Source organism: Gopherus evgoodei, chromosome 3 (genome assembly GCF_007399415.2).
Source record: "Gopherus evgoodei ecotype Sinaloan lineage chromosome 3, rGopEvg1_v1.p, whole genome shotgun sequence".
Classification (NCBI taxonomy): Eukaryota; Metazoa; Chordata; order Testudines; family Testudinidae; genus Gopherus; species Gopherus evgoodei.
Window position 1 is genome coordinate 153,221,642 of NC_044324.1, and position 22,946 is coordinate 153,244,587.

A 22,946-nucleotide genomic window follows, 5' to 3' on the forward strand; every position below is an offset into this window, starting at 1 on the left:
TCTTAGAATCTCTCAGGGCTGGGCCTTTGGTCTTTACATTGTAATAATACAGAAACATTGGGAGATTTCAGAATGCTGCCAGAACAAGCCTTTGAAAATATTTTGCAATAACATTTCCCCTGGGAAATTTGCCACTACACAAAATTAATTTTCTCCTAGAAGTTTCACTCTAAAAAAGATTGAGGGAAAGAGAGAGAGTTTATGACTGTCTGGCGGGCATTTAGAACACTTTATTATTTTCATCAATGTGAATACACGCAACCCCTCTTAAGATTTAGTGGGTGTGATACATGGGCACTTGTGGTACAGCATACTCCTCAGATCTTACTTCTTAACTCACTCACCATTTTTCATCGTGCTGAGTACTTCTTGCTATCGCTACTGTGCTACTTCACAGCCTCTGTTAACAGACCCCTATTTTATTTTTAGGTAGAGTTTGGATGCTCAACTTTCTGAAATGCGGCTGTACCCATACTGAGATGAATGTGTTGGATGCAGCCTGCCCAAACAATTCTCAGATGCTATGGCACTCAAGAAAACAGTTAAAAAAGAAGGCAGAAACCCAGCTGCTTCCCTTTATTCCCCTGTTTACAATATCAGACCAACATTACAGCTATACATTGACATCACCTCGCATGCCAAACTCCCACTGATGTCAAAGAGTTCTCTGCATGAACAGAAAGCAGTTTATGGCCCTTAGTGTGCAAATAATTCTGTGAAGATCCCTTTTCTTTGAAATGCTGACTGCAGTGCCATAGGATTTCTTAGACTTTTCAAGGACTTGGCATGCTTTTAGGGTTGTACTCACCAGCGCCCATCGCCCTCCCTCACACTGAGTATCCAGAAGCAGCACATAATTGAAATGGAAATTTTGAATTTCTCTCTCTGTTCTTTGGAGTAGAAATTACATCTTGGATCACACATTATATCATCTTGTTCCTTAGAATCATGTTTGCATCATTTTATGCCATGCACATCTGTGGTCTGTTGGCAAGGCACAGATACATTAAGAGAGGGACTCAGAGCTGACATCATCAATTTAAAAAAAAAATCTAGGTTTAGTTAGAGGAACAAATACACCCTGCTACAGAGGCAGACTAATTTTGTATATTCCACAGGATCTCACAACATGTCTGAAAAGTAGCTAGCCCAGTTTGTGTTCATACTGTACAGCTATTAAACCATGCTTGAACCAAACTACAGCGGCCTGTTTGTGACCTCCTAGGGAGCAGTCTTGAACACAGTTCTAATGCTGTTAAAGCTCAGTGACCCAATGCTCCAGAAACAACTTCCGCCCTTCTTAATGGAACCTTCATGCAGAGTGCAGAGGAGCGGAGCCAGCTGGCAACAGAGTTTCCCAACACTGGAGCAAATTCTGCCTCCATTGGGTGCACCAGGTGATCGGTATAGTTCATGATTTTATTCTTGTGTATATTTTTCAAAATTGGTTTAGTTTTAGAGCTACTGTGGACATAGTTTCCCCTAAAATCATACAACTGTTTTCAGTTAAGAGCAATGATTTTCCTTTTGAAATAATGGCTCAGAGTCACATTAACCCTTAAATTCAGAAGTCCCTGAAGCTCAAACTGGTCTGACCTACAATATTCAGGACTGAAAACAAATTCTGGTTCAATAGGCATTACACATTTTAGCAAGAAAGGCTGCTTATCAGACAGATTACTTGGTCTGCTTTTCTTTCATTCACACTTGTCTTTCATAGGAACATCAACAGCACTGAGGGCAAAGGCCATTTGGTTCTGGATTTTGGCAGTACATGTAATGAAAGATAAGTCCCTACAAATCAAGAAGGCAACTGGTCACAGGACTTGGGAAATTATATTTCAGTGGCCAGAGATTTTACTCAACGTACCTTTTCTTGTGTCTTGCACAGAAGACAGTTGCATTCAAAGCAATACTGGCGCTTCAGATGTTTTTGACGCTCACTGCTGGGTATCAGTGATTCAATATAGCTGATAGTGAGCTATGTGCAACAAACAGAAAAAACAGAACTGTTATACTTAAACATCAATTCAGTAAATACCGGTAAGTAGAACTGGTTGAATATGTCCCAGTCATAGAATCAAAGAATATCAGGGTTGGAAGGGACCTCAGGAGGTCATCTAGTCCAACCCCCTGCTCAAAGCAGGACCAATTCCCAACTAAATCATCCCAGCCAGGGCTTTGTCAAGCCTGACTTTAAAAACCTCTAAGGAAGTGGATTCCACCACAAAATTTGATTTCACATAAATGGATACATCCCACTGAGAAAATCTTAATTTTTTTTAATGTTAACACTGCCAAATCAAAAATTTTTTAGAACTTTTAATTTTGAGAAAACATTTAATTCTTCAACTTTTTGTCCTGATTTTGAGATGAAAGCAAATGTTGAAGTATCCAAATTTCCTGTGGGATGGAAATTCCATTTTCTGACTAGCTCTGACTGTAATCCTGGACTCCAGCACCATCCAAGTGTCTAAAAATATTTTAACTTAAAGATAGCACTTTTATTTGAGAATATACATTCTATTCCATATACGTCAACTAGGTTATTTTTATTTCAATCCTATCTCACTATTTTAAGTATGTCTACAATACCAATCATTGGAATATTTAAGTGCTGTTTTGTTGTGACTGAAAAAACATATGACTCTCCTATCTAGATTTGCTGAAAATATTCCCAAGTACTTGCAAGAAGATACACAACAACTCTGATTGAAAATAAATAATAATACTTGCATCTGTCAACCTCTGGAACTCCTTGCCAGAGGGTTTTGTGAAGGCCAATACTATAACGGGATTCAAAAGGGAACTAGATAGATTCATGGAATATTGGTCCATCAATGGCTATTAGCCAGGATGGGCAGGAATGGTGTCCCTAGCCTCTGTTTGCCAGGAGCTGGGATTGGGTAACAGGGCATGGATCACTTGATGATAACTTGTCTGTTCATTCCCTTTGGGGCACCTGCCACTGGCCACTGTCAGAGGACAGAATCGTAGGCTTGATAGACCTTTGGTCTGACTCAGTATGGCCGTTCTTATGTTCATTTCTAGCCCTTTAAAAACCCTAATGCCATTCAGGTAAATTCCAATGTTAGAAAGAAAGAAAGAAAGAAAGACATAAAGAAAGACAGAAAGAAAGAAAAAGACATTCCCCACCAGCCAGAAGAAATTTTAAAGGACCAGAATCATGGCATTTATATAATGCTTTATATGTTTAGAGCACTGCATAGGCATTAACTAATAAGAAGGAGATTTTGTAGCAAAACAACAGTGCAGTTCGGCCCTCAGCTGCTTAGTCACATGTGCTGTGGATTACAGGGTACCCAATGACCACTGAAGTATTCCAAAAAGGGCAAAATTAGACATCAGGTCACATTACTACATCTTGCACCTAGATAGTTCAGCTAACAGGAAGACATTTTCACATGACTCCTAGTTAAATCATGAGACTGCATTCAAACAGAAATTACAGGGAAACCTTACCAATCTTCACTAATGACTTTGAGACCCAACTGTCAGTTACTGAGTTTTGCAAGTTAGTGGGTAGTATGAGTAAACAAACAATTAACAAGCAAGCATAATGCCTGCACTTAGTTCATTTGTTATTACAAATGTAATTTAATATTTATTACACAAAGAATAACTATGCTAAAGAACATTATTAAGGTTGCAAAGGCAAGCACCCCAAATTTCCACAGGTGAGGGGGAGTGGTGGGGGATAGTATGTGTTCATGTAATTAAAGAGTATATCATAATGCATACACATAGAAGGATCAAATTAAGGATGCCCAAGCAACTTTTATTCTGGCATTTCCAAACGTCTGAGTGCCTGCCTGCAATCTTAACAGGGTGGAAATATGATGCAACAGGTGTAGACCTGGCACCCAGGTATCAGCCCCTTAGAGCAAAGGGGAAACCAGGAAGGAGATTGTGACTCTCAGCTCTCTGTTGAATAACAGATCAGATCAAGTATATCTCACGAGCATGGTTCTCCACACTGATCTACCCATAAGCCCAGGGGCGGTTCCAGGCCCCAGCACGCCAAGCGTGTGCTTGGGGCGGCATGCCACAGGGGGCACTCTGCCAGTTGCTGGGAGGGCGGCAGGCAGGCAGTCAGATGGTAACAGTCACTAACAACCTGCTCTGAATTTGAATTTATGACCAAGAAGTGAAAGGCAACACAAGATTAATAATTCCTATGATGTGGAACTTTAAAACCCCTTGATTTTTTGTGCAGTTAAAGGGTCTGATCCAGCTCCCATTGAAATCAATGGGCATGTTTCCACTGATTTCAGTGGGAACTGCATTAAGCTGCATTGTTGCTGCCAGATTGAAGGGGAAAATGTAAATGTAACGTTCAAAAACATGACCACTCTCCCAGTGACTAAGTGTATACTAATCATTTAATCAGTTATACGTAGAAGCCCTTAATTAAAGTCTGTCTCTTACACTTGTTTTAATTTTGGATCTGTTCATTAGATGCAAGGCTCATTTAACTTGTACATAATTATGAAATATTCACACTCACCAAATACTGCTTCAATAGTATTTTGCATGTAGGATGTACAGTATTAATTACATTATTAATTCAGTTGACCAAAGCTTTACTGCGTCCAACTGCACCCCAATGGTCCCTTTGAGGATCTGGGCCCAGCCCTTGTTTTGTTTTCTCTTCACCTCTGCTTCTTCCATTCTGCTCCCCTGGTGCTCTGCTCTGTATATGTCAAATCCTGCTTTCAGAGGTGCTCATATCCAGCATTTCAAACATCAGGATTTCAGTCAGTTTCACTGTGCCGCTAGTTACACTCCAGGTGAAGCTGCGTGTAGCAACAGCACAGCCCAATACAGTGAAAGGAGATGAGGAAAATAATAGTGGAGAAAAACCATAAGGGAAGGGTAAAAGAGTTCTACTAGGACCAAGATTCACAATGAAATGAAATACAAACTCAAAGTTTCAAAACTGGAGGAGGTTCTTCCACATGGCTCCAATTCCTCAAAAGGGACTTTTTCTCTAAACGTCTTCAATACCTTGGATGGGTACATATGAGAATAGAACTCGGGGCACAGGCCAGCAACTGGTTTTTAATGTCATATCCAAAAGGACCTCACATATCGTATGCAACCCAATTGATCATCTTCATCAGCAAGGTTGTTGGCGATCTCTCGAGGACAAGGATGATCTCTTTCACAGGTTTTATTTTTCATGGGTCCTCTGGAGACTGAGGAGTCTGATCCTTTAGTCACAGGCTCATTGGCAGACATTGCAGGTGGTGTTGGAAGACAGGATTGAGCCGCAATTGCTGCATGACAGTTGTCTTTCCTTTCTTTTCTGGAGTTTTTCTGCGACCAGGGCAAGGGCAAAAGTGGATGTTCCCTTTCTGACAAGTCTTCGCCAGTTATCCCTATCCTGGGCTGCTGTCTCCCAGTGTGTGGTGTTGATGCCACATCTCTTGATAATTATTCTGAGGGTGTCTTTACAGTGTTTCTTTTGGCCTCCTCATTTCCCTTCTCCTTTGGTGAAGTGGGTGTACAGCAGTTGTTTTGATAAGCATATATCAGGCAAACACACATAGTGCCTGCTCCACACTGAACTGAGAGCCCACCCTGCCCCTCATAAGTTGATGCAAGTGCTCCTGGTGAGGATGCTAACACCAGCAGGAGGAGAGTAGTGTGGACATGAACTATCGCAGTAATTACTGCAGTGACTGTATGTCAGCTTAACATAGATTGACTTAACTGTATAGTGCAGACAAGGCCTAGGTGTATCAGTAAGGTCAAAATAGAAATAGGAGCTGCCTCTCTGCGCACATTTTGGAGTGTGCACTGGCTAGAACCTGTGAGAGCAGAGTATGTTTGTGCATTGATTCCATGAAATTTCACAAGTGTAAAACTGATGCAACTGAGATCAGAGCCCACAATGGAATGTTTGGTTTCCTAAACAAACCAGAACAACCAAATAATTCTCAATGTTGCTAAATCTTGCAATTTTATTATTAGCCTTGTGAAATTTAATTTTTTCTAATGCCCCAGCACTTAGAAACAGGTGATAATATGAGAATCTCAGCTTCCAATCTAAAAAAACAGTAAGATTTTAGCATATGTCGTTGTGTAGAAAAGCTTGTAAATGTGAATCCTTAATGGCACAAAACCCAGAAGGCAAAGAAAAAAAATCACCATATTTATTATTAATTTTAAGTCTCATGATTTTAAACCAATCTCTTGAGTTGCTGGGTGGCCTGACTCATGATTTTTGAATTCTTGGGGTTATCTATATTAAATTCTCCATAAATAAGACACATCTTTACCAGGATTTTTTGTATGTGATGTTAAGAGTGATTAGGTTTTCATCAAGTTCAGAGCTGCCTCAAACTCAGCAGTTTCTCTTTATGGGGATTTGTGCAAACATATTTTTCTGTTTAACCTGCCCAGCTTCACAGCTCCTGAGATTCACTTTGGTTTTGAGGTTTGAAAGAACCCCAAAGCTCAAAGCAAAATTAAATCAAAACCAGTGTCACATGATTTCATGTCAAAAATATGCAAACCAACAAATTCCCAGCGGATCAGAGAATAAAGCCATCATAACAGCTCCAGTTTGCTCAAAACTGGCAGGGAAAAAGAAAGCGGCACCATTTTTAGATGGACTGTATCTGTTTATCACTTACCTGATCAATATCATTCAATTTAAATGATAAGAGTGTTAGAACCCAATCTAGGCCTGATTCTGATCTCAGTTATACCTGCTCCACTAGAGCTACACTGGGCCTTCCACTTCATATTATACTGACATGAGCACAATAGCAGTGTCTAATACCAGTGACTTAACCTCTCTGGATACAGCTGCAGAGAGTCAGTCTCGCAGCCTGGGTTGACTGACTCACACTAGCAGGGCTCAGGCTAGCATACTGAAAATAGCTGTGTACACATTTCTTTGACATTTGGGCTTGGACTGGCCCCTTGGGCTCTGAAGCCCACTCCTATTCATAGGCTTCAGAGCCCAATTTCCAAACTGAGCTGGAACGTCCATATTTTTAGCATCCTAGCGTGAGCCCCACTAGCACAAGTCTGTCAACCCAGACTGCAAGACTCGCTCCCAGCAGGTGTGTTGACATACCCTATGTCTCCGTTTCCTCACTGGTAAAATGGGGATCATAAATCACTGGTGCCTGTAAATTGCTTTGAGATCCTCAGCTGGAAAGTGCTACAGAAGTGCAACATTATTTTTATTTCTCACTGGTCTAATGAAAACATAAAATTCTAGTGCTTCGTATTGCCTTTGCAAGGGTCCAGAATTCCCATCGAGTTTGTTCCTGTATGGATAACTACAGAAGAGTGCTCCTTTTATACCCTGGCTTTGAGTCACTACTGTGATTCTTTTTTCCCCAATAAGTGTAATTGATTACTCAGACTTTTATTTGTTACTACCTAAAGTGTCACATTCTGCCTGTAAATGGCTTTCTAATCCTTAAAATTCTTTGAAGTTTCTTGTTGCTACATTACTTGAAACAACATCTTATATATGATCCCAAATCCATTTTGGAAGCACAGATTTTATACCGATACAGGGCCAGATTCCACCCTGACTTGCACGTTGTACTGCCCCATTGAATCAGATTCTGATCTCAGTTATACTAGAGAGAACGTCGAAAGAGGCAGAGATACAACAGGAAAACCAACTGACATGAGGGTATAAAAAAATGCAGAGCCCCCTACCTTTCCTTCCACACTCCTAATAGATTATTTTTCTTTTCCTTTTTCCCTCTCCAGGTATAAATGATATTCATTTGGTATACTCATTCCAAATATCATTTTATCATTTATACCCATTTTTTCACTAACCTACATGAATGCATAATTAACTGGCATGTAACTCAGTTCACTATTTTGGGTTAAATTAGGGGGCACCTGTTTTACCACAAACCCTCAATGTTAGTTGCTTTTCCTCTGTCCCACATCTGCCCTCTTCAGGACAGATTTTTAAAAGAACTCAGCTCCTATTTAGGCATCAACACAAGCACAGAACATAAAGAACACCATACTGGGTCAGACTGATGGCCCATCTAGCCTAGTATCCTGTCTTCCGATAGTGGCCAATGTCAGATGCTTCAAAGTGAATGAATGAAACAGGACATTTATCAAGTGATCCATTCCCTGTTGTCCAGTCCCAGCAGCTGGCAGTAAGACGCTTGGGACACCCAGAATATGGGGTTGCATATCTGACCATCTTGGCTAATAGCCATCAATGGACCTATCCTGCATAAATGTATCCAATTCTTTTTTTAACCCAGTTATAGTTTTGGCCTTCACAACAACCCCGGCAACAAGTTCCACAGGTTGACTGTGCGTTGTGTGAAAAAATGCTTCCTTTTGTTTCAAACCTCATGACAATTAATTTTATTAGGTGACCTGTAGTTCTAGTGTTATGTGACGGGTTAAATAACATTCCTTATTCACTTTCTCCACATCGTTCATGATTTTATAGACCTCTATCATATCCCCCATTAGTCGTCTCTTTTTCATGCTGAACAGTCCCAATCTTTTTATTCTCTCCTCATATGGCAGCTGTTCCATACCCCTAATCGTTTTTGTTACTATTCTCTGTACCTTTTCCATTTCTAACGTATCTTTTTTGAGATGGGGTGACCAGAACTGCAGGCAGTATTCAAGCTGTGGGTGTATCATGGATTTATATATTGGCATTATGATATTTGTGATTATATTTTCCAATGTGCATTATTTTGCAATTATCCACCTTGAATTTCATCTGCCATTTTGTTGCCCAGTCACCCAGTTTTGTGAGATCTCTTTGTAACTTTTTGCAGTCTGCTTTGAATTAACTATCTTAAGCAATTTTATATCATCTGAAACTTTGCCACCTCACTGTTTACCCATTTTTCCAGATCATTTATGAATATGTTGAACAGCACTGGTCTCAATACAGATCCCTGGGGAACATCACTATTTACTTCTCTCCATTCCGAAAAAACCTGTTTCCTATCTTTTGAGAGGACTTTCCCTCTTATTCCATGACTGCTTAGTTTGCTTCAGAGCCTTTAGTGAGGGAGCTTGTCAAAGGTTTTCTGAAAGTCCAAGTACACTATGTCCACTGAATCAGCCTCTAATTGCCAGGATCACCTCTGAATCAAGAAACTGAAAATAGCTCAACATACTGAGAGCTGATCTATTTTGAAAATCTGGCCTTTATTTCAATGCCTAAATGGGAGCTGAGAGTTTTTCAATATCTGCTCCCACATGCGTAAGTTGCACTCATTTTTAAGCTCCTGCGGCTGCCAAAGTCATTGCAAATTACATCTGTTTTCTGAGCAGCTTAAAATCAGCTACTAACAAATACCATACTTATCTCACCACTGATTCTGGGCCAGAGGCTTCCATGAGTGATGAATTCACTTCCAAATTTAGACTTGGTGTATCATAGCTTCTTAGGTCAAAGTCATAGCAGAGTTAGTGCACTGGTCTTACAAATCAGGAAATGAGAATTCTATTCATGTTTTTGTAGTAGGCCCATTGTTGTGCTATATGGAGTGACCTTCATGCCTTTGTAAAAGCTGATTTTGTGCAAAGAAACATTTCGTTAAATTCAATTGGAAAAAAATCCAAGCATGGAGAAAAATGAAGTAGCTTTAGAGTTTAGGATCTGTTCTTGCATAATGTGGAGACCTTGTTAAAGTTTATTCCACTCTTTTTCATAATAAATAACTCACATCAGTAAATTGGTAAGAGGTAAGAAGGGCATGCAGTAGAAAAAGAAAGGAAGAAAAATAAGTGTATACATTTTTGGCCTGAAGTTTGCAGTTGATAACTGCAAAAAAACACTTTGAATCCTGAAAGATTGTTCCTGGCAAAAAAAAGTATGTACTGCAAAGATGTTTTCCTTGATTTTCCTAAAGAATCTTATTATTATGGCTATGAAGGATTTTCACCCTTTACTTATCTCCATTGCATTGTTGTTTAGAGGGAGATGATTTTTAAAAAACAAAAATAATATTAAGACTATAGAACATCAGATATTGCAAAGTTGTAAATGTGGAATCTATATGCCCTTCAGTTCCCCCAAAGACTGAGACACATAAGTGCATTGGATTGAAGCCAGGCCCTGGTTCTACAAAGACTTATATTGGTCAGTATTGTGATCTCAGAGGGTCTATTCGTGTACATAAAGTTACGCACATGCATCAGTCTTTGCAGGATAATGGCCTTACTCAGCAAATTTCAACACCAAGTCGGTGTGATATTTGTTTACCTGGAAATATTTCAGCCATCACAACTGATTTTAAAAGTAGTACAAATGGCAACTGAAAAACAAGTTGAGAATTCCTCAGATCAAAACACATAAATCACTTTGAAAGGGATTTCTCCAAGTCATTTTTAATGAAACCGACAAGCAAACAAACCCTGTCTTGCTACTTTCACTGCCAACGAAAGGTTTACTGCTACAGTGTGGTGGCAACCTCTCAAACTCCTATTGTTGTGATGACTTAGTGAGCATTGCAATCGTTCCAGAAATATCATGCGTTTCCATCAGGGTAAAGACGTCCAAATACAAACAAAATTAAGTGCCTAAAGGAGGAATGGAGGAACAAGAATTTATCAAGGCTGCCTGTGATTTACGAGACGTAATGATTATGGGGCCCAGCCAGTGTGAAGAGATGATTCTATTTATCATCTTCTCCCTGATAGCTATGTGATAGAAACTAGCATCAATATATCATCAAAATATTAAACTGGTGGCCCTGCAGTCTGGCATTTATTTAGGGAGATGTCACTGCTGCAGGTGTCAGTGATGGAAGGGAGGACAAGTTAATTACCTCTTCACCAATCTGGATCTCCCGGACAGACCGCAGTAGAAGCTGGCGTCCCTCAAAAACAATCACACAGTTTGGGTCACAGCTGTGGTTCAGGAGAGACATGCTGGTGGCAGGGGGGAGGGGGGGGGAGAGGGAGGGAAGGGGGGAAACAGAGAACATTAGAGAGAAGGATCCTCCACTGCCAGTACTTCCTGAATTATTAACATGAGCTGACTGAGTTACATCTAATGCACCAGGCAATCTGTTTATCAAACAAGGAAAATCCCTGGTATTCAAGTGTGGTTGGTTAGGTGAAGAAAATGAAGGTTTAGAAGATTTATATTCATTAAAAATAGGAGCCCCGCCTTGATCATTCTCCTTGATCTGCACATGTGATCATTCTGCCTTCTCACTGTTCTGCATGGAAAGGGCGGGGCGGGGGTTGCTTACTCCCTGTGAGGCTCTGTGTGAGGGGAAAGGGGTGAGCCTGGGCAGAGTATATAGGCTGGAGACAAGGCAATGTGTTCCATTCCCATTGCTCCCTCACCATACAGAATTCAGGGTAGAAACAGAATACATCCTGGAACTGTATTATATTTCTATAGGTGGTACTGAAGGCATCAGGGATCCAGCACCTCCCTTTGGATACTCTGGCCTCCAGAGGATCCATAGGATTTGTGGGGCGGCACTGCAGCCTGTTCCATGGTATGTGGGAGAGGGGAGTAGTACACACATGCACAAAACACATATGCCCTCCCATAGAACAATTTGGGAGGAAACTCTGAGGACAGCCTCACCGAAATCTTCTCTCCTTAGCCCCCTCCATTAGAGGAGATGGTTTGCAGTAATTTTTTTCTCTCTCTCTGTTTTGCATTCCCATGTGACATCTTAGCACTGAATCTGACTGTACCAGTCAGTCCTCAATTGCATAACACCCAGGGCAGAAGCCTGCCCTGTCATGGTGATGGTCTACTGAACCCTTCATAAAAGAATTCCAGTATCATCAGGGTGGAATCGAATTCTGGCTCACAGTCCTTATCCCCGTACTAACAACTAAATTCAACCCAGCACCTTTGTGTAAACTCACATTAACAAAATGTGGCTCTCTGTCCCCTTCTAGTAGGTTAGACTGTGTACAGAGGTTTATGCTATTGCCTTTGAGGTAATCGGTCTGGTCTGTTAGCTCAAGCAATAGATGCTCATGATTTTACATCCAGAAAGGCTGTAGTTAAATCCCCATAGAAAATTCAAGTAGGATGGTTCTTACACTGAGTAACTCTTGGATAACTTGCTTTTTGATTGCTAATAGGGGGTATCTACCACTTAGCCACCAGCCACCTCTCGGCCAATGTCCACCTTTGACTACTAGGCCTTCAGGCAGACATTACCAAAGGACCGTGGTATGTGACATGGGGAAATGGGATGGGATGTAATCTCTTCAGGAAAAAAGCTGAAGCACTGAGTGCCAGATCCTGCATGGTCACACCTCTTTTCCCATTGCCTTACTGTTCTGGAGGACGTTGAGAATGAGAGGGAGTGCATAAAATACGTTCAGTGATCTCCAATCCAGCTAACAGAGAAGGAGACACCAGGAGGGAGGAGCAGCTGTGTGATGTGAAACCCTTCAGAGACAGCCCCTCCAAAGCTGTACATGAAAGGGAGCAATGATAGATTGGCCCCCCTGCAGGGCTCCTTTCTTTCTTTATCATACTCAGCTGATTCAGTGTTGATGGGAGTGACCTTTCTGTCATCCAAAATGGAAGCTGTTCTGGTAGACCAGGTGGAAGGCTTTGCCAAGGGTTGCACTGAACCATTTCTGGCCCCAGTCCTGCACTGAACCATACAGAAGCCCCTATGAATCTTGAGGAGGTCAAAGAAACCTATCTAGGCAAGGAAGCTCTCATCTGACCATCAGCCCCTGTGCACTAAGGAGATAGCTGGGAACAGGAGGACAGAACACCAACATCTGAGATTTGTACCTTCTCCATTTCTAATGTAGCGTTTCTGAGATAGGGCGATCAGAACTGCATGCAGTATCATGGTGTGGGCGTATCAAAGTGCCATTATAATATTTTCTTGATTATTCTTAATTTTCATATCTAAAATCCTACATTCCCTTTCTATGTGACAAAAAGAAAGGCGGTGGGCTGCAAAAACCCTATTCTTTACCCAAGCTTCTTGCTACTTTCTTAAGAAGCCCAAGTCTCATGTTTTAGTGGCAACATTTATCCTTATCCCTGCCAGGAAGAGATTAGGGTCTCCATGAGAACAAGAATTCAGGTATAAAGAGCTGTCCTGTCTAAACTATGTTAAAACTCTGCAATTAGGAGTTTAAAAATATTTTTAAACTCAATCATGTTTTTCATGTTCTTGCAATTTATTTGCATTTCGTAATTTCTTATTTAGCAATGGTATCTGCTACTTCAGTGACCCCTCTAGCTAGCTACAAATATAAATAAATAAATACATACATAAATAAATAAAAAATAAAAAGCCACACACAGAGTTTTTGCCTGTGAATGAAACAGTGTCCACAGTACCTGGGATACAGGCCAACACCAACATCCTGCATCTCTCCATTACTGATGGTGAAACAGTTACAGGTCACCTGTAAAAACAAGGGGGAAAATCCAGGATTACCAGCATCATTTAGAAATGTCATACCTAAGTGAAAGAAACTTTCAAAATAAAATGCAAGGGCATTTTGGTAATTAGATTGCAGATATTCAAGCCCAATACTGATACTCTTTCATTTTAGAGCAATCACATCTGGGACACACTCTCCTGTAAAACTACAGTCAATTAAGGGCAGAAATATTAGTATCCTGCAAAAATGTGAAGTTAAACACATGCAGAGGCCCTATTTTCCTGTCCAGAGGGGAGGAAATATATGAAGCCTGCAAAGCACTGCATATAGACAATATAGTGGGGAACAGTGGCTGTTGTGGCTATACAGAGTAGCTGTTTCTGACCAGACCTGCATCAAGCTGCCACAGTACAGTTTATGAAAAACAGTGGAGCCCCAAGAATGAACCACAGCTTTGAGGTAAATAGCTATACTGACTGCGGAAATGCAGCGTGTGCCTGTGTAAACACAAAGAATGAGTACATGATGGGTGATCTCTTGCATGACATTCATTTTCATGAGTGGGGAAAGGAGAGATAACTCAAATGGGGAAGCTATAAGACATCTTATTTTAATTATTCTCATAGGAAAAGAGAAATATCTTCTTCCATTTTATATCGCATACTGAACTGTATAATGTGTTTTTCTCTCATACAGTTTTCAGGATTGAAATGGATTTAGAACTGAGATGAGAAAAGGAATAATTACTCGCAACTAGAGAAGAGCCAAAGCTAAAACCCTGGCTCTGAACTTTGGTGGTGTTCAAAATCCAAACCTAGATCCAAATTTTGCAAGTGGCCACTGTTGTTATAATGTATTGACCCAAAAACTAGAATGCAAAAACGTGCTGAATTTTGACGTATTCCAAATCTGGATCTGAATTCTGTGTTAGAGTCCATCTGACTTTATTTGGAATAACGGAGGGGAAATACTTTTTAATTTTTGATAACATGTGAGGTATGTCATGTCATCAGTTACATATTGATAAATAGGGCCCTACCAAATTCACAGCCATGAAAAATGTGTCACGGACCATGAAATCTGGTCTTCTCCCACGAAATCTGGTCTTCTGTGTGCTTTTACCCGATACTATACATATTTCATAGGGGAGACCAGCGTTTCTCAAATTGGGAGTCCTGACCCAAAAAGGAGCTGCAAAGTTATGTTAGGGAGGTCACAGTATTGCCACCCTTAGTTCTGTGCTGCCTTCAGAGCTGGGCAGCCATAGAGCAGCAGCTGTTGGCCAGGTGCCTAGCTCTGAAGGCACTGCCTCGCCACTAGCATGCAGAAGTAAGGCATACCATAATAATACCATACCCTGCCACCTTTACTTCTGTGCTGCTGCTGGAGGCGGCTTTACCTCCAGAGCTGGGATCCCGGCCAGCAGCCGCCACTCTCCAGCAGCAGTGCAGAAGAAGGCAGGACTTTGGAGTGGAGCCCGGAACTGGAGCACGGACCTGTAGGTTTTTGCCCAGATCTGGAGTGGAGCCGGAGCAGAGCAATTCAAAAATTTGATTGCTCCAAATCCCTGGAAGTAAGGGTAGCTGTATTGCAACCACCCCCACAATAACCTTGTGCCCCCCCCCAACTCCTTTTGGGGTCAGGACCCCTACCATTACATCACCATGAAATTTTAGATTTAAATAGGCGAAATCATGACATTTATGATTTTTTAAATCTTATGACCAGGAATTTGACCAAAATAGACTGTGAATTTGGTCCCTTTTCTTTGCAAACATTTCTGTTTATAGAAACATAACTAGTTATAACAGACTATAAGGGTATGTCTACACACCAAAGAAAAACCTGCAGCTAGCCCCTGCCAGCAGACTTGGGCTTGCAGGGTTCAGGCTGCGGGGCTGTTTCATTGCTGTGTAGACTTCTTGGCTTGGACTGATGCCCAGGATTTAGGATCATGAGGAGGTGGGAGGGTCCCAGTACTTGGGCAGCAGCCTGAACCCAGACGTCTACACAGCAACGAAACTCCCCTGCAGCCCAAGCCCAAGTTGAGTTTTTCTTTGCCGTATAGACCACACGTATCCTAAGATAAACAAGAAAAATGTCTGAATCTTTTTTTTTAAGTTTGATTTTCCATTGGCATTGTTAATTCTCTGCAGAGTGGGAAAAGAGTTATTGCGGAGATCTGGCAGGTGTGAGTTTTGAAAAATTACCGAGTTTCTTCATACAATATAACCGCCCTGAGATTTATGCCTAATTTAAAGAAATACACTGAAACACATAATATTATATTTTTACCTCTGGAACTCACAAATTAATAATTGCCTGTGTTTTAACCATAAAGAGAAAAATAAAATTCTCCTTCAGAATTATCTAATAAAATCTGATTTAAATGAAGATATATGCAGTAAGATATGCTTTTAATGGTTAGATAATAATGGATTAATCTGTTATTTCTGTAACCCTTACAAACATTCCTGATCACTTAATACATCTTAATTACTTCTCTCCTACTGATATTAGATATATAATACCAGACAACACTTCTGAATTAAGATTAGGCCTTGTTAAGTAGCAATTATATATCTCACAAAAATATTGTCTTGACACTGGTATATAGTGAAAGAACAGATTGCCAGGTTTCTTCTCTGTACTGGATTATGCAATAAAAAAGGTCATTCATAGTAGATCTAAATTAATCCCCTTTCTCCAGAAAATCTGCTACAGTATCTCACTCATTATTATCATGAAGTATTTACATTAATTATGTTGACTCCTGAACAGTGCGGATTTTGTGGAGAGCTTTTACAGTTTCCCAATAAGTCTAGTTATTTTTGTAGTGTCGGGTGAAAAATGTTTACACACAAAGTGAAAACAACAAATTTTACTTTCCCCTCTTTTTGTAAACATGCACAAGTTGTGAATTTTCATTACAAAACTTATTTTACCGAGGTGAAAAGAAGATGTGCTTCTAGACTCAAACACTGTGAACTTTGGGAAGTTTAAGTCCTGATAAGAAACTTGGTAACTCCAAGACCATTGAAATATATTTTTTTCAGGGCAATTAGTTATAAGAAATAGTTACAAGAAGAAGGTTTAGCTATAATGTTCACTGACAGGAAATATAATGTGTCAGAAGAAAGGAACACCCAGAGGATGACCAAGACAAATTCTGAGTTTTAGGAGAGATCTACCCCTTTGACACCCATAAGCTCAACAGTAGGATCCAAATGCCTTTGAGACTCTGCCCACCTCAGTTCCGTGATGAGATGTCTCTACTCCTGTCATAAACAGATGGTTAAGGGTTCATGTCTCTTTTACCTGTAAAGGGTTGACTAGCTCAGTAAACCTGGAACACCTGACCAGAGAACCAATCAAGAGACAAGATACTTTCAAACCTCGGTGGAGGGAAGCCTTTGTTTGTGCTTTTTAGGTTTTTCTTTGTTCTCTCTGGGTTCTGAGAGGGACCAGACATGTATACAGACTCTCCAATTTTCTGAAACAGCCTCTTCTATTCAATTTAGTAAGTACCAGTTAGAAAGGCGGTTTAGTCTTTGGATTGTTTTCTTTATTTGCAAATGTGTATTTTGCTGGAAGGATTGTATCTCTGTTTCTGCAACTTGTATTTGTGCTGGGGGGAGGATTCTCTCTAGTGTCTAGCTGAAAGACCCTGTAACATTTTCCATCTTGATTTTACAGAGACACTTTTTACTTTCTTTTCTTTCTTTTATTAAAAGCTTTTCTTTTTAAGAACCTGATTGATTTTTTTTTATTTCTTGGGTAAGACCCAAGGGAGGGGGTCTGCACTCACCAGGGAATTGGTGGGAGAAAGGAGAGAAGGGGGGAAAGAAAAACCTGATTTCTCTCTGTGTTAGGATCACTAACTCTCTCTCAGGGAGAGTCTGGGAGGGGGAGTGAAGGAGGAGGGAAGGTGAATTTCCTCTTTGTTTTAGATTCACGGAGCTTGAATCTGTATAGTCTCTCCAGGGTAACCCAGGGAGGGAAAGTCTGGGAGGTGGAAGGAGGGGAATAGTCAGCTTCTCCTTGTTTTTAGATCCAAGGAGTTTGGGTCTTGGGGTCCCCTGGGCAGGTTTTGGGGGACCGGCAGTGTACCAGAACACTATACTTCTGGTTGATGGCAGCACTATCAGATCTAAGCTAGTAATTAAGCTTAGAGGAGTTCATGCAGGTACCCCATCTTTTGGACGCTAAGGTTCAGAGTGGGGGTTCATACCTTGACAACTCCTGAGATAACTAAACCATTTAAGGCTTAATCAGAACCTAGAACTGCACCTAGCAGCAAAGTGACAGTCTCTGAAGAGCCCAGAGCACAGGTATAATACGTTCTTGTTCTCTATTCTCCCTTAAAAGCATAAGGGATGTATCATCTTCTGGCTGAAGATTCTAGGTGCTTGTAGTAAAGTGTACAAGTCCCACACTGGCCATAACAGGATTAATGAGCAGGTGGCACTGCCCTACCACACCAATGAGAGAGATCTGATTTGGAGGGAGGATCTTAAAAGGGAAAAGCACACCACAGTTGGCAGCAGAGCTAAAAGTGCTGTTAGAAATGAAAGGACATAAACAGAAATTTCCTTGCATGAACAGGAATTCAAAAGCCTAGTACAGAACAATTTAAAAAAGGAATGATAAAAAATCTGGATCAACAAAAAAAGAGGAAAATGATTTTTTTGAATTGTGTCCTAGAGTTGAGGATAATGACATACGTCAGGCTCAGGAAAGGAAAAATGAAGGGCTTTTGTTTAGAGTACTTACAGGCTATTGCGGCTTAAACAAAAATAAACAAACACAAAGATGGACTATGTGAGCACTGTAAGGTAGAAGAAACAATTGATCACCTTTATGGGTATGTAAGGACTTTGATAAAGAAAAAGAAAAGATTTATGAGAAATTTAGAAGGCATAAGGTAGCAAAAGTTACATTACATCATTTAGTAAAAATATTGGGGAAACGAGGTTGTTACAATACCTGAAAAACATAGGGCAGAACAAGAAAATATAAACCATTAGGTATTTAGGAATTATAGTTGGTGGAGGATGTAGACCAGTGGTGGGCAACCTACGGACTGTGGGCTGTACACAGCCCATCAGGATAATCTGCTGTGGGTCCACCAGACAGTTTGTTTACATTTTCATGGCTGCCCGCACTGTTTCCTGCAGCTCCCATTGGCCGGGAATGGTGAACCACACCCACTGGGAGCTGTGGGCAACCATGCAAATGTAAAAAAATTGTCTGGCGGACCCCCAGCGGATTACCCTGATGGGCCGCAGATTGCCCACCACTGATATAGACCATCTAGTCAAGTCTGCTTCTCCATGAAATAGAAAAAAAGAAAAGTAGGTGGCAGATGAGAGAGAGGGCCAGCTAAAGCCAAGCGCTCCTCACCTAACTGTTCGTTGATGGCCCCTCCCTCAAGAAAGATGCATCTTTTGAGGAGACAATTTCTCCATATCAGTCTGTGAGCCTAGTTTTGACCGCAATTCAACGAAAGACTCTCTGAAGGCAGAGGGATGAACCACATCCCGGGGACAATTCATTTGTGTTTCTTTTGTATTTGTTGAGAACCCTGGAAAGGGCAAGGCTAGCTGTTCAGGGCTGAGGCTCTTACAACTGGTTGGTGAGTTGGAACATCCAGTGTTACAGGGTGGCTTGCCTCTTAAGGGCTGAAAGGCTGGGGCTAGTCAGCCCTAGTTACAGAATGAGGCAAACCTAGGTTGATTCAGGTAATTCCTTGTAAAGGGCAGCAGATGTCTCCAGTGAAGGGGGATGTTCAGAGGGAGAAAATATTCCTAGGAATGAGCAGGCTCCAGCAGAGATTCCTGGGACTGAGACTCCAGGCAGGGAGGTGCTGGGAGTGGCCTGCTACAATAGAAAAGGTTCCAGGCAAGAAGACCTGGGAGTAGGGTGATCAGAGACTGCTAGGAGTGAGCAGGCTCCAGCAGAATGTCCCGGGAGATGGGACTGAGACTATAGGCAGGAAAGGCCTGGGAGTGACAAGAGGGTAAAGAATGGATTTTGATTTGGAACACTGAGTTTTACTTTTGAGTTTGTTTTATCTGAATAAACCCAGACCCCAAGAAAGGATGTTGTGGATGGACAAAAGGGATGTGTGGAGTTTAAGCCCTTTGAGGGAGAAATTGTTAGTAGGGCACCACAGAAACACTCCTAGCTACAAGTGGGTGCATGGGAGGCAGCTGACCCAGTCATCACCAGCCAGAGGCCCAAGTGAGTGCAGAGGCCCAGCCCAGAGTCCAGGGGGTGCCCTGTGGAAGGAACTCAGTGACAGTGGCCTTCAAGAGCTGCCCAATGTAGGGCAAGTTACAATTCTGTCCTTTCCATCTCAGGTACTTATATGGTCCCCATTACCATGCAATATGAGTGCCTTGCCATCTTTGATGTATTTATCCTCACAAAACCCTGGTCAGGTAGTGAAATACTATCCAAATATTAATTATCCCCATTTTACAGATGAGGAACTGAGGTCAGAGAGTAAATTACTTGTCCAAGCTTACATAGGAAGTCTGTGGTAGAGCAGAGAATTGAACTCAGGTGTCCTGAGTCCTAGGCTAACACCTAAACCATTCGCCCATCCTTCCTCTCGCTTTAAAAGGAGGAGTGGAAAGCATAAACAACTGTGGAGAAATGTATGTATGAAGTAGGCTAGAGGTACAATTGTGACAATAAAAAGTTAACCTTTGCCAAGACATACTACAGTTATTTCCAGGTCTCAGTACAGAGGGGAAAAACTGTGGCAATCTCACCTGTGTGGTAATTGTAGGTAAATTCTCATTTAAGGATGATCAAACATGTATTTTAATCTACAGTCTGTTGCTATTAATAGGTATCAAACAGGCAGCCCAAATGACCCTCTTATGGTTGGTTGGTTGTTTTTGTCTTTTAGCCTGGTTATAAAGATTTTAAAAGTCTATGGAAAAGCCTCTACATTAAAAACATTTAAAATTAAACAAAACTTCAAGGGGATCCACAAATCAAAGGTAAATATCAGCACCCATCATTTAGAATTCTGCCTAAATATTCACTACAAGAGAAGATGGCAAAGACAAGGGCTAGGCAGGTTTATCATGCTTGTCTCTTTCAAGAAATGAAACCAAGAATGAATTTCATTACACAGCATTTGAAGAAAACTCCAGCTCACAAAAACTCCTCAGGATTTCCAGATTTTTGTAAAGCTTAGACAACAGCTCTGCTTGGTAAATTCACATGCTGCTGCGGAAACAGCACAGTTGAGCAGCCTGTTGAGAGAGGAAGTGACGCAACAGTTACTGATCAACACCTACTGTGGATAAAAACAACAAAGCAAACTCTCACTAATTACTACAGGATACATTGTTTCTTGGGGCTTTCTTGGTCATGCTGTTGAGACTGTGTGCACACACACTAATGGCTGTATTGGTTTTCAGCCTTTGTGGGTTTTTTTAGTTAGCCATAGTAACCCAAGAACAACACACATTACTCCATATGCAGTCCCTTTGAGTGAACATCAGGAGCTCTCCCACTTCCAGTTTAGACAGTGTAAGGCACCCAGGGGATCTGGCTAACAAATCTTACATTTGGAGAATGGGTATAAAAAAAGTATGCATCAAATACAGGAGGAACTCCAAACTGCAGACAAAGTGAGAAAGCTTTTTCATCACACCATGAGACAGTGAAGTCAACTTAATTAGGGAGAAATTCAAAAGACATTTCTTCAGAGCAAAGAAAGCTTTCTCCCCTTAATTTCTCCATCTATCAGTTGACCATATTGATTTCCACATAATGGTTATATGGCCTACATGTAAGCAGAGCTCAGACAACTTGAAAACTAAAATGCATACAAGATAGGTATGTGATGTATTAGATTGTAAGATCAGCAGAGCAGGGACTGTCTCTTACTATGTGTTTGTACCATGCCTGGCATTAGATGTCCTGATCATGAGAGGATGTCTTTTGCAATACAAACACCTAATAATTATAACAGTAACTATACCGTAATCTTTTAAGTTTTCCTCTCTAAAGCCACAGGAGACAAAGGGTTGACTTCTTCATATATCAATTTCTTGCCTCAAAAAGTTTCTAACAGTTTCAAAGATGCACCTTGCAGAATGTTCTATAAGAATTTTTGTTCCTGGAATATTAGAAATCTACTAAAGAGCCAGGAAGATTATACAGGATTTGACAACATATGGGAAAGTCTCTGATGGATTAGGAGGCTTCATTCCAGCGATATACTGAGCGAGATTCTGCTCTCGATTATTCTTTTGTAAATCTGGAGATACTCTGCTGAAGAATAGAGATTGTGCCCCAGTTCTGATCTCACTTTTACCAGTTTATACTCCAGATTTGCAATGGTGTTAGGGAAAGCAGAACTCCAAAACATGGTATCAGAGAGAGAAAAAAAAATGCGTAGCAGAGCACAGCAAAGGGCATCTCCTGTTGAGCCCTGGCCCAGGACTGCTCTGGAACAGTACTAAAGAAGTTTCCTGTTCTCCCACAAGGCAAAAAGGTCCCAGGCTGACCTTCCCACTGGAGTGGATACATCGGTGAGAACCGAATTGTGAAACTCCAATTCGTGACTTGCAGAAAAATGTCTGCTCATGCAGTTTCTGGGAAGGTCCCCCTCGCAATTAACATGCTGCTCATAGGGTTAGGTGATGGCTGATGACTGCCTCTATGCACAGATGGAGAGATCTTTCTCCCACAATTGTTTATATAACATATAGTTGTCATGTTGTCCAACACTATTTGGATATGTCTGGATATGATGAATGGGAGGAAGGCACTGCAGACTCTATGGACTGCCCAGAGTTCCAGTAAATTGATATGCATTCTGTACTCCCATAGAGTCCAGCCATCTTGTGCTATATGATCATCCATGTAGAAGCATCAGTCACAATAGCGGCCTCAGGAGTTGGTATGAAGAATGGAATCATTACCTAAACCTTTTCCAGTTTTGTTCACCAGATAAGAGAGTTTAAAAACTTTGGGCAGAATTGTTATATTGCACTTGAAGTTGCCATTCTCTGGTAAGTACACGGAGAGAAGCCAGGCTTGTAGGCAGCAAAGATGAAGCCTATCAAATGCTGTCACATGTGTGCATGAGGCTATGTGCCTGAGGAGGGAATGGCAAGTTCTGAGAGTGACCTGATGTATGAGAGTATCATTGCTTGAGGCCTCTTGAGAGGTAGATATGCTCTTACTGTAGTTGAGTCCAACACTGAGTCTATAAAATGTACGAACATTGTGGAAGTCAATATGAAATTTCTGTGATTGACGCAGACACCCAGGGAAGGCAGAAGGCTAACTAGATCACTGTTTGTTCACTGGACTTCCTCACAGGAACTTCTCCATCAGAAGCCAGTCGTCCAGGTAAGGGAAGACTGTAGATCTCTCTCTTCTCATCCAAGCTGCCACTATTGAAAAAACATTTACAAAGAGCCTGGCTGCTGTAGCTAGACCAAAGAGGAGGACTCTGAATTGGTAATGCTCTTGACTGAAGAGAAATCTGGTGGGGGCTGGGTGGATGTCTTTGTGCAAATATG

The 22,946-nt window shown here is 41.1% G+C and overlaps 1 protein-coding gene across 4 annotated transcripts in view; it reads right to left on the minus strand.

Moving 5' to 3' along the window:
• The window catches only part of SMYD3 (SET and MYND domain containing 3), a 654,773-nt gene that overhangs the window by 106,339 nt on the left and 525,488 nt on the right, over positions 1–22,946 (minus strand). For 3 of the 4 annotated variants that reach the window (XM_030557036.1, XM_030557039.1, XM_030557038.1), the window contains 3 exons: positions 13,343–13,410; positions 10,824–10,926; positions 1,871–1,981 (listed from right to left, as the gene is read on the minus strand). In XM_030557036.1, the coding sequence (XP_030412896.1) occupies positions 1,871–1,981; positions 10,824–10,926; positions 13,343–13,410 (282 nt within the window). The remainder of the gene's footprint in view (positions 1–1,870; positions 1,982–10,823; positions 10,927–13,342; positions 13,411–22,946) is intronic. The other variant, XM_030557037.1, reaches the window with a different exon arrangement.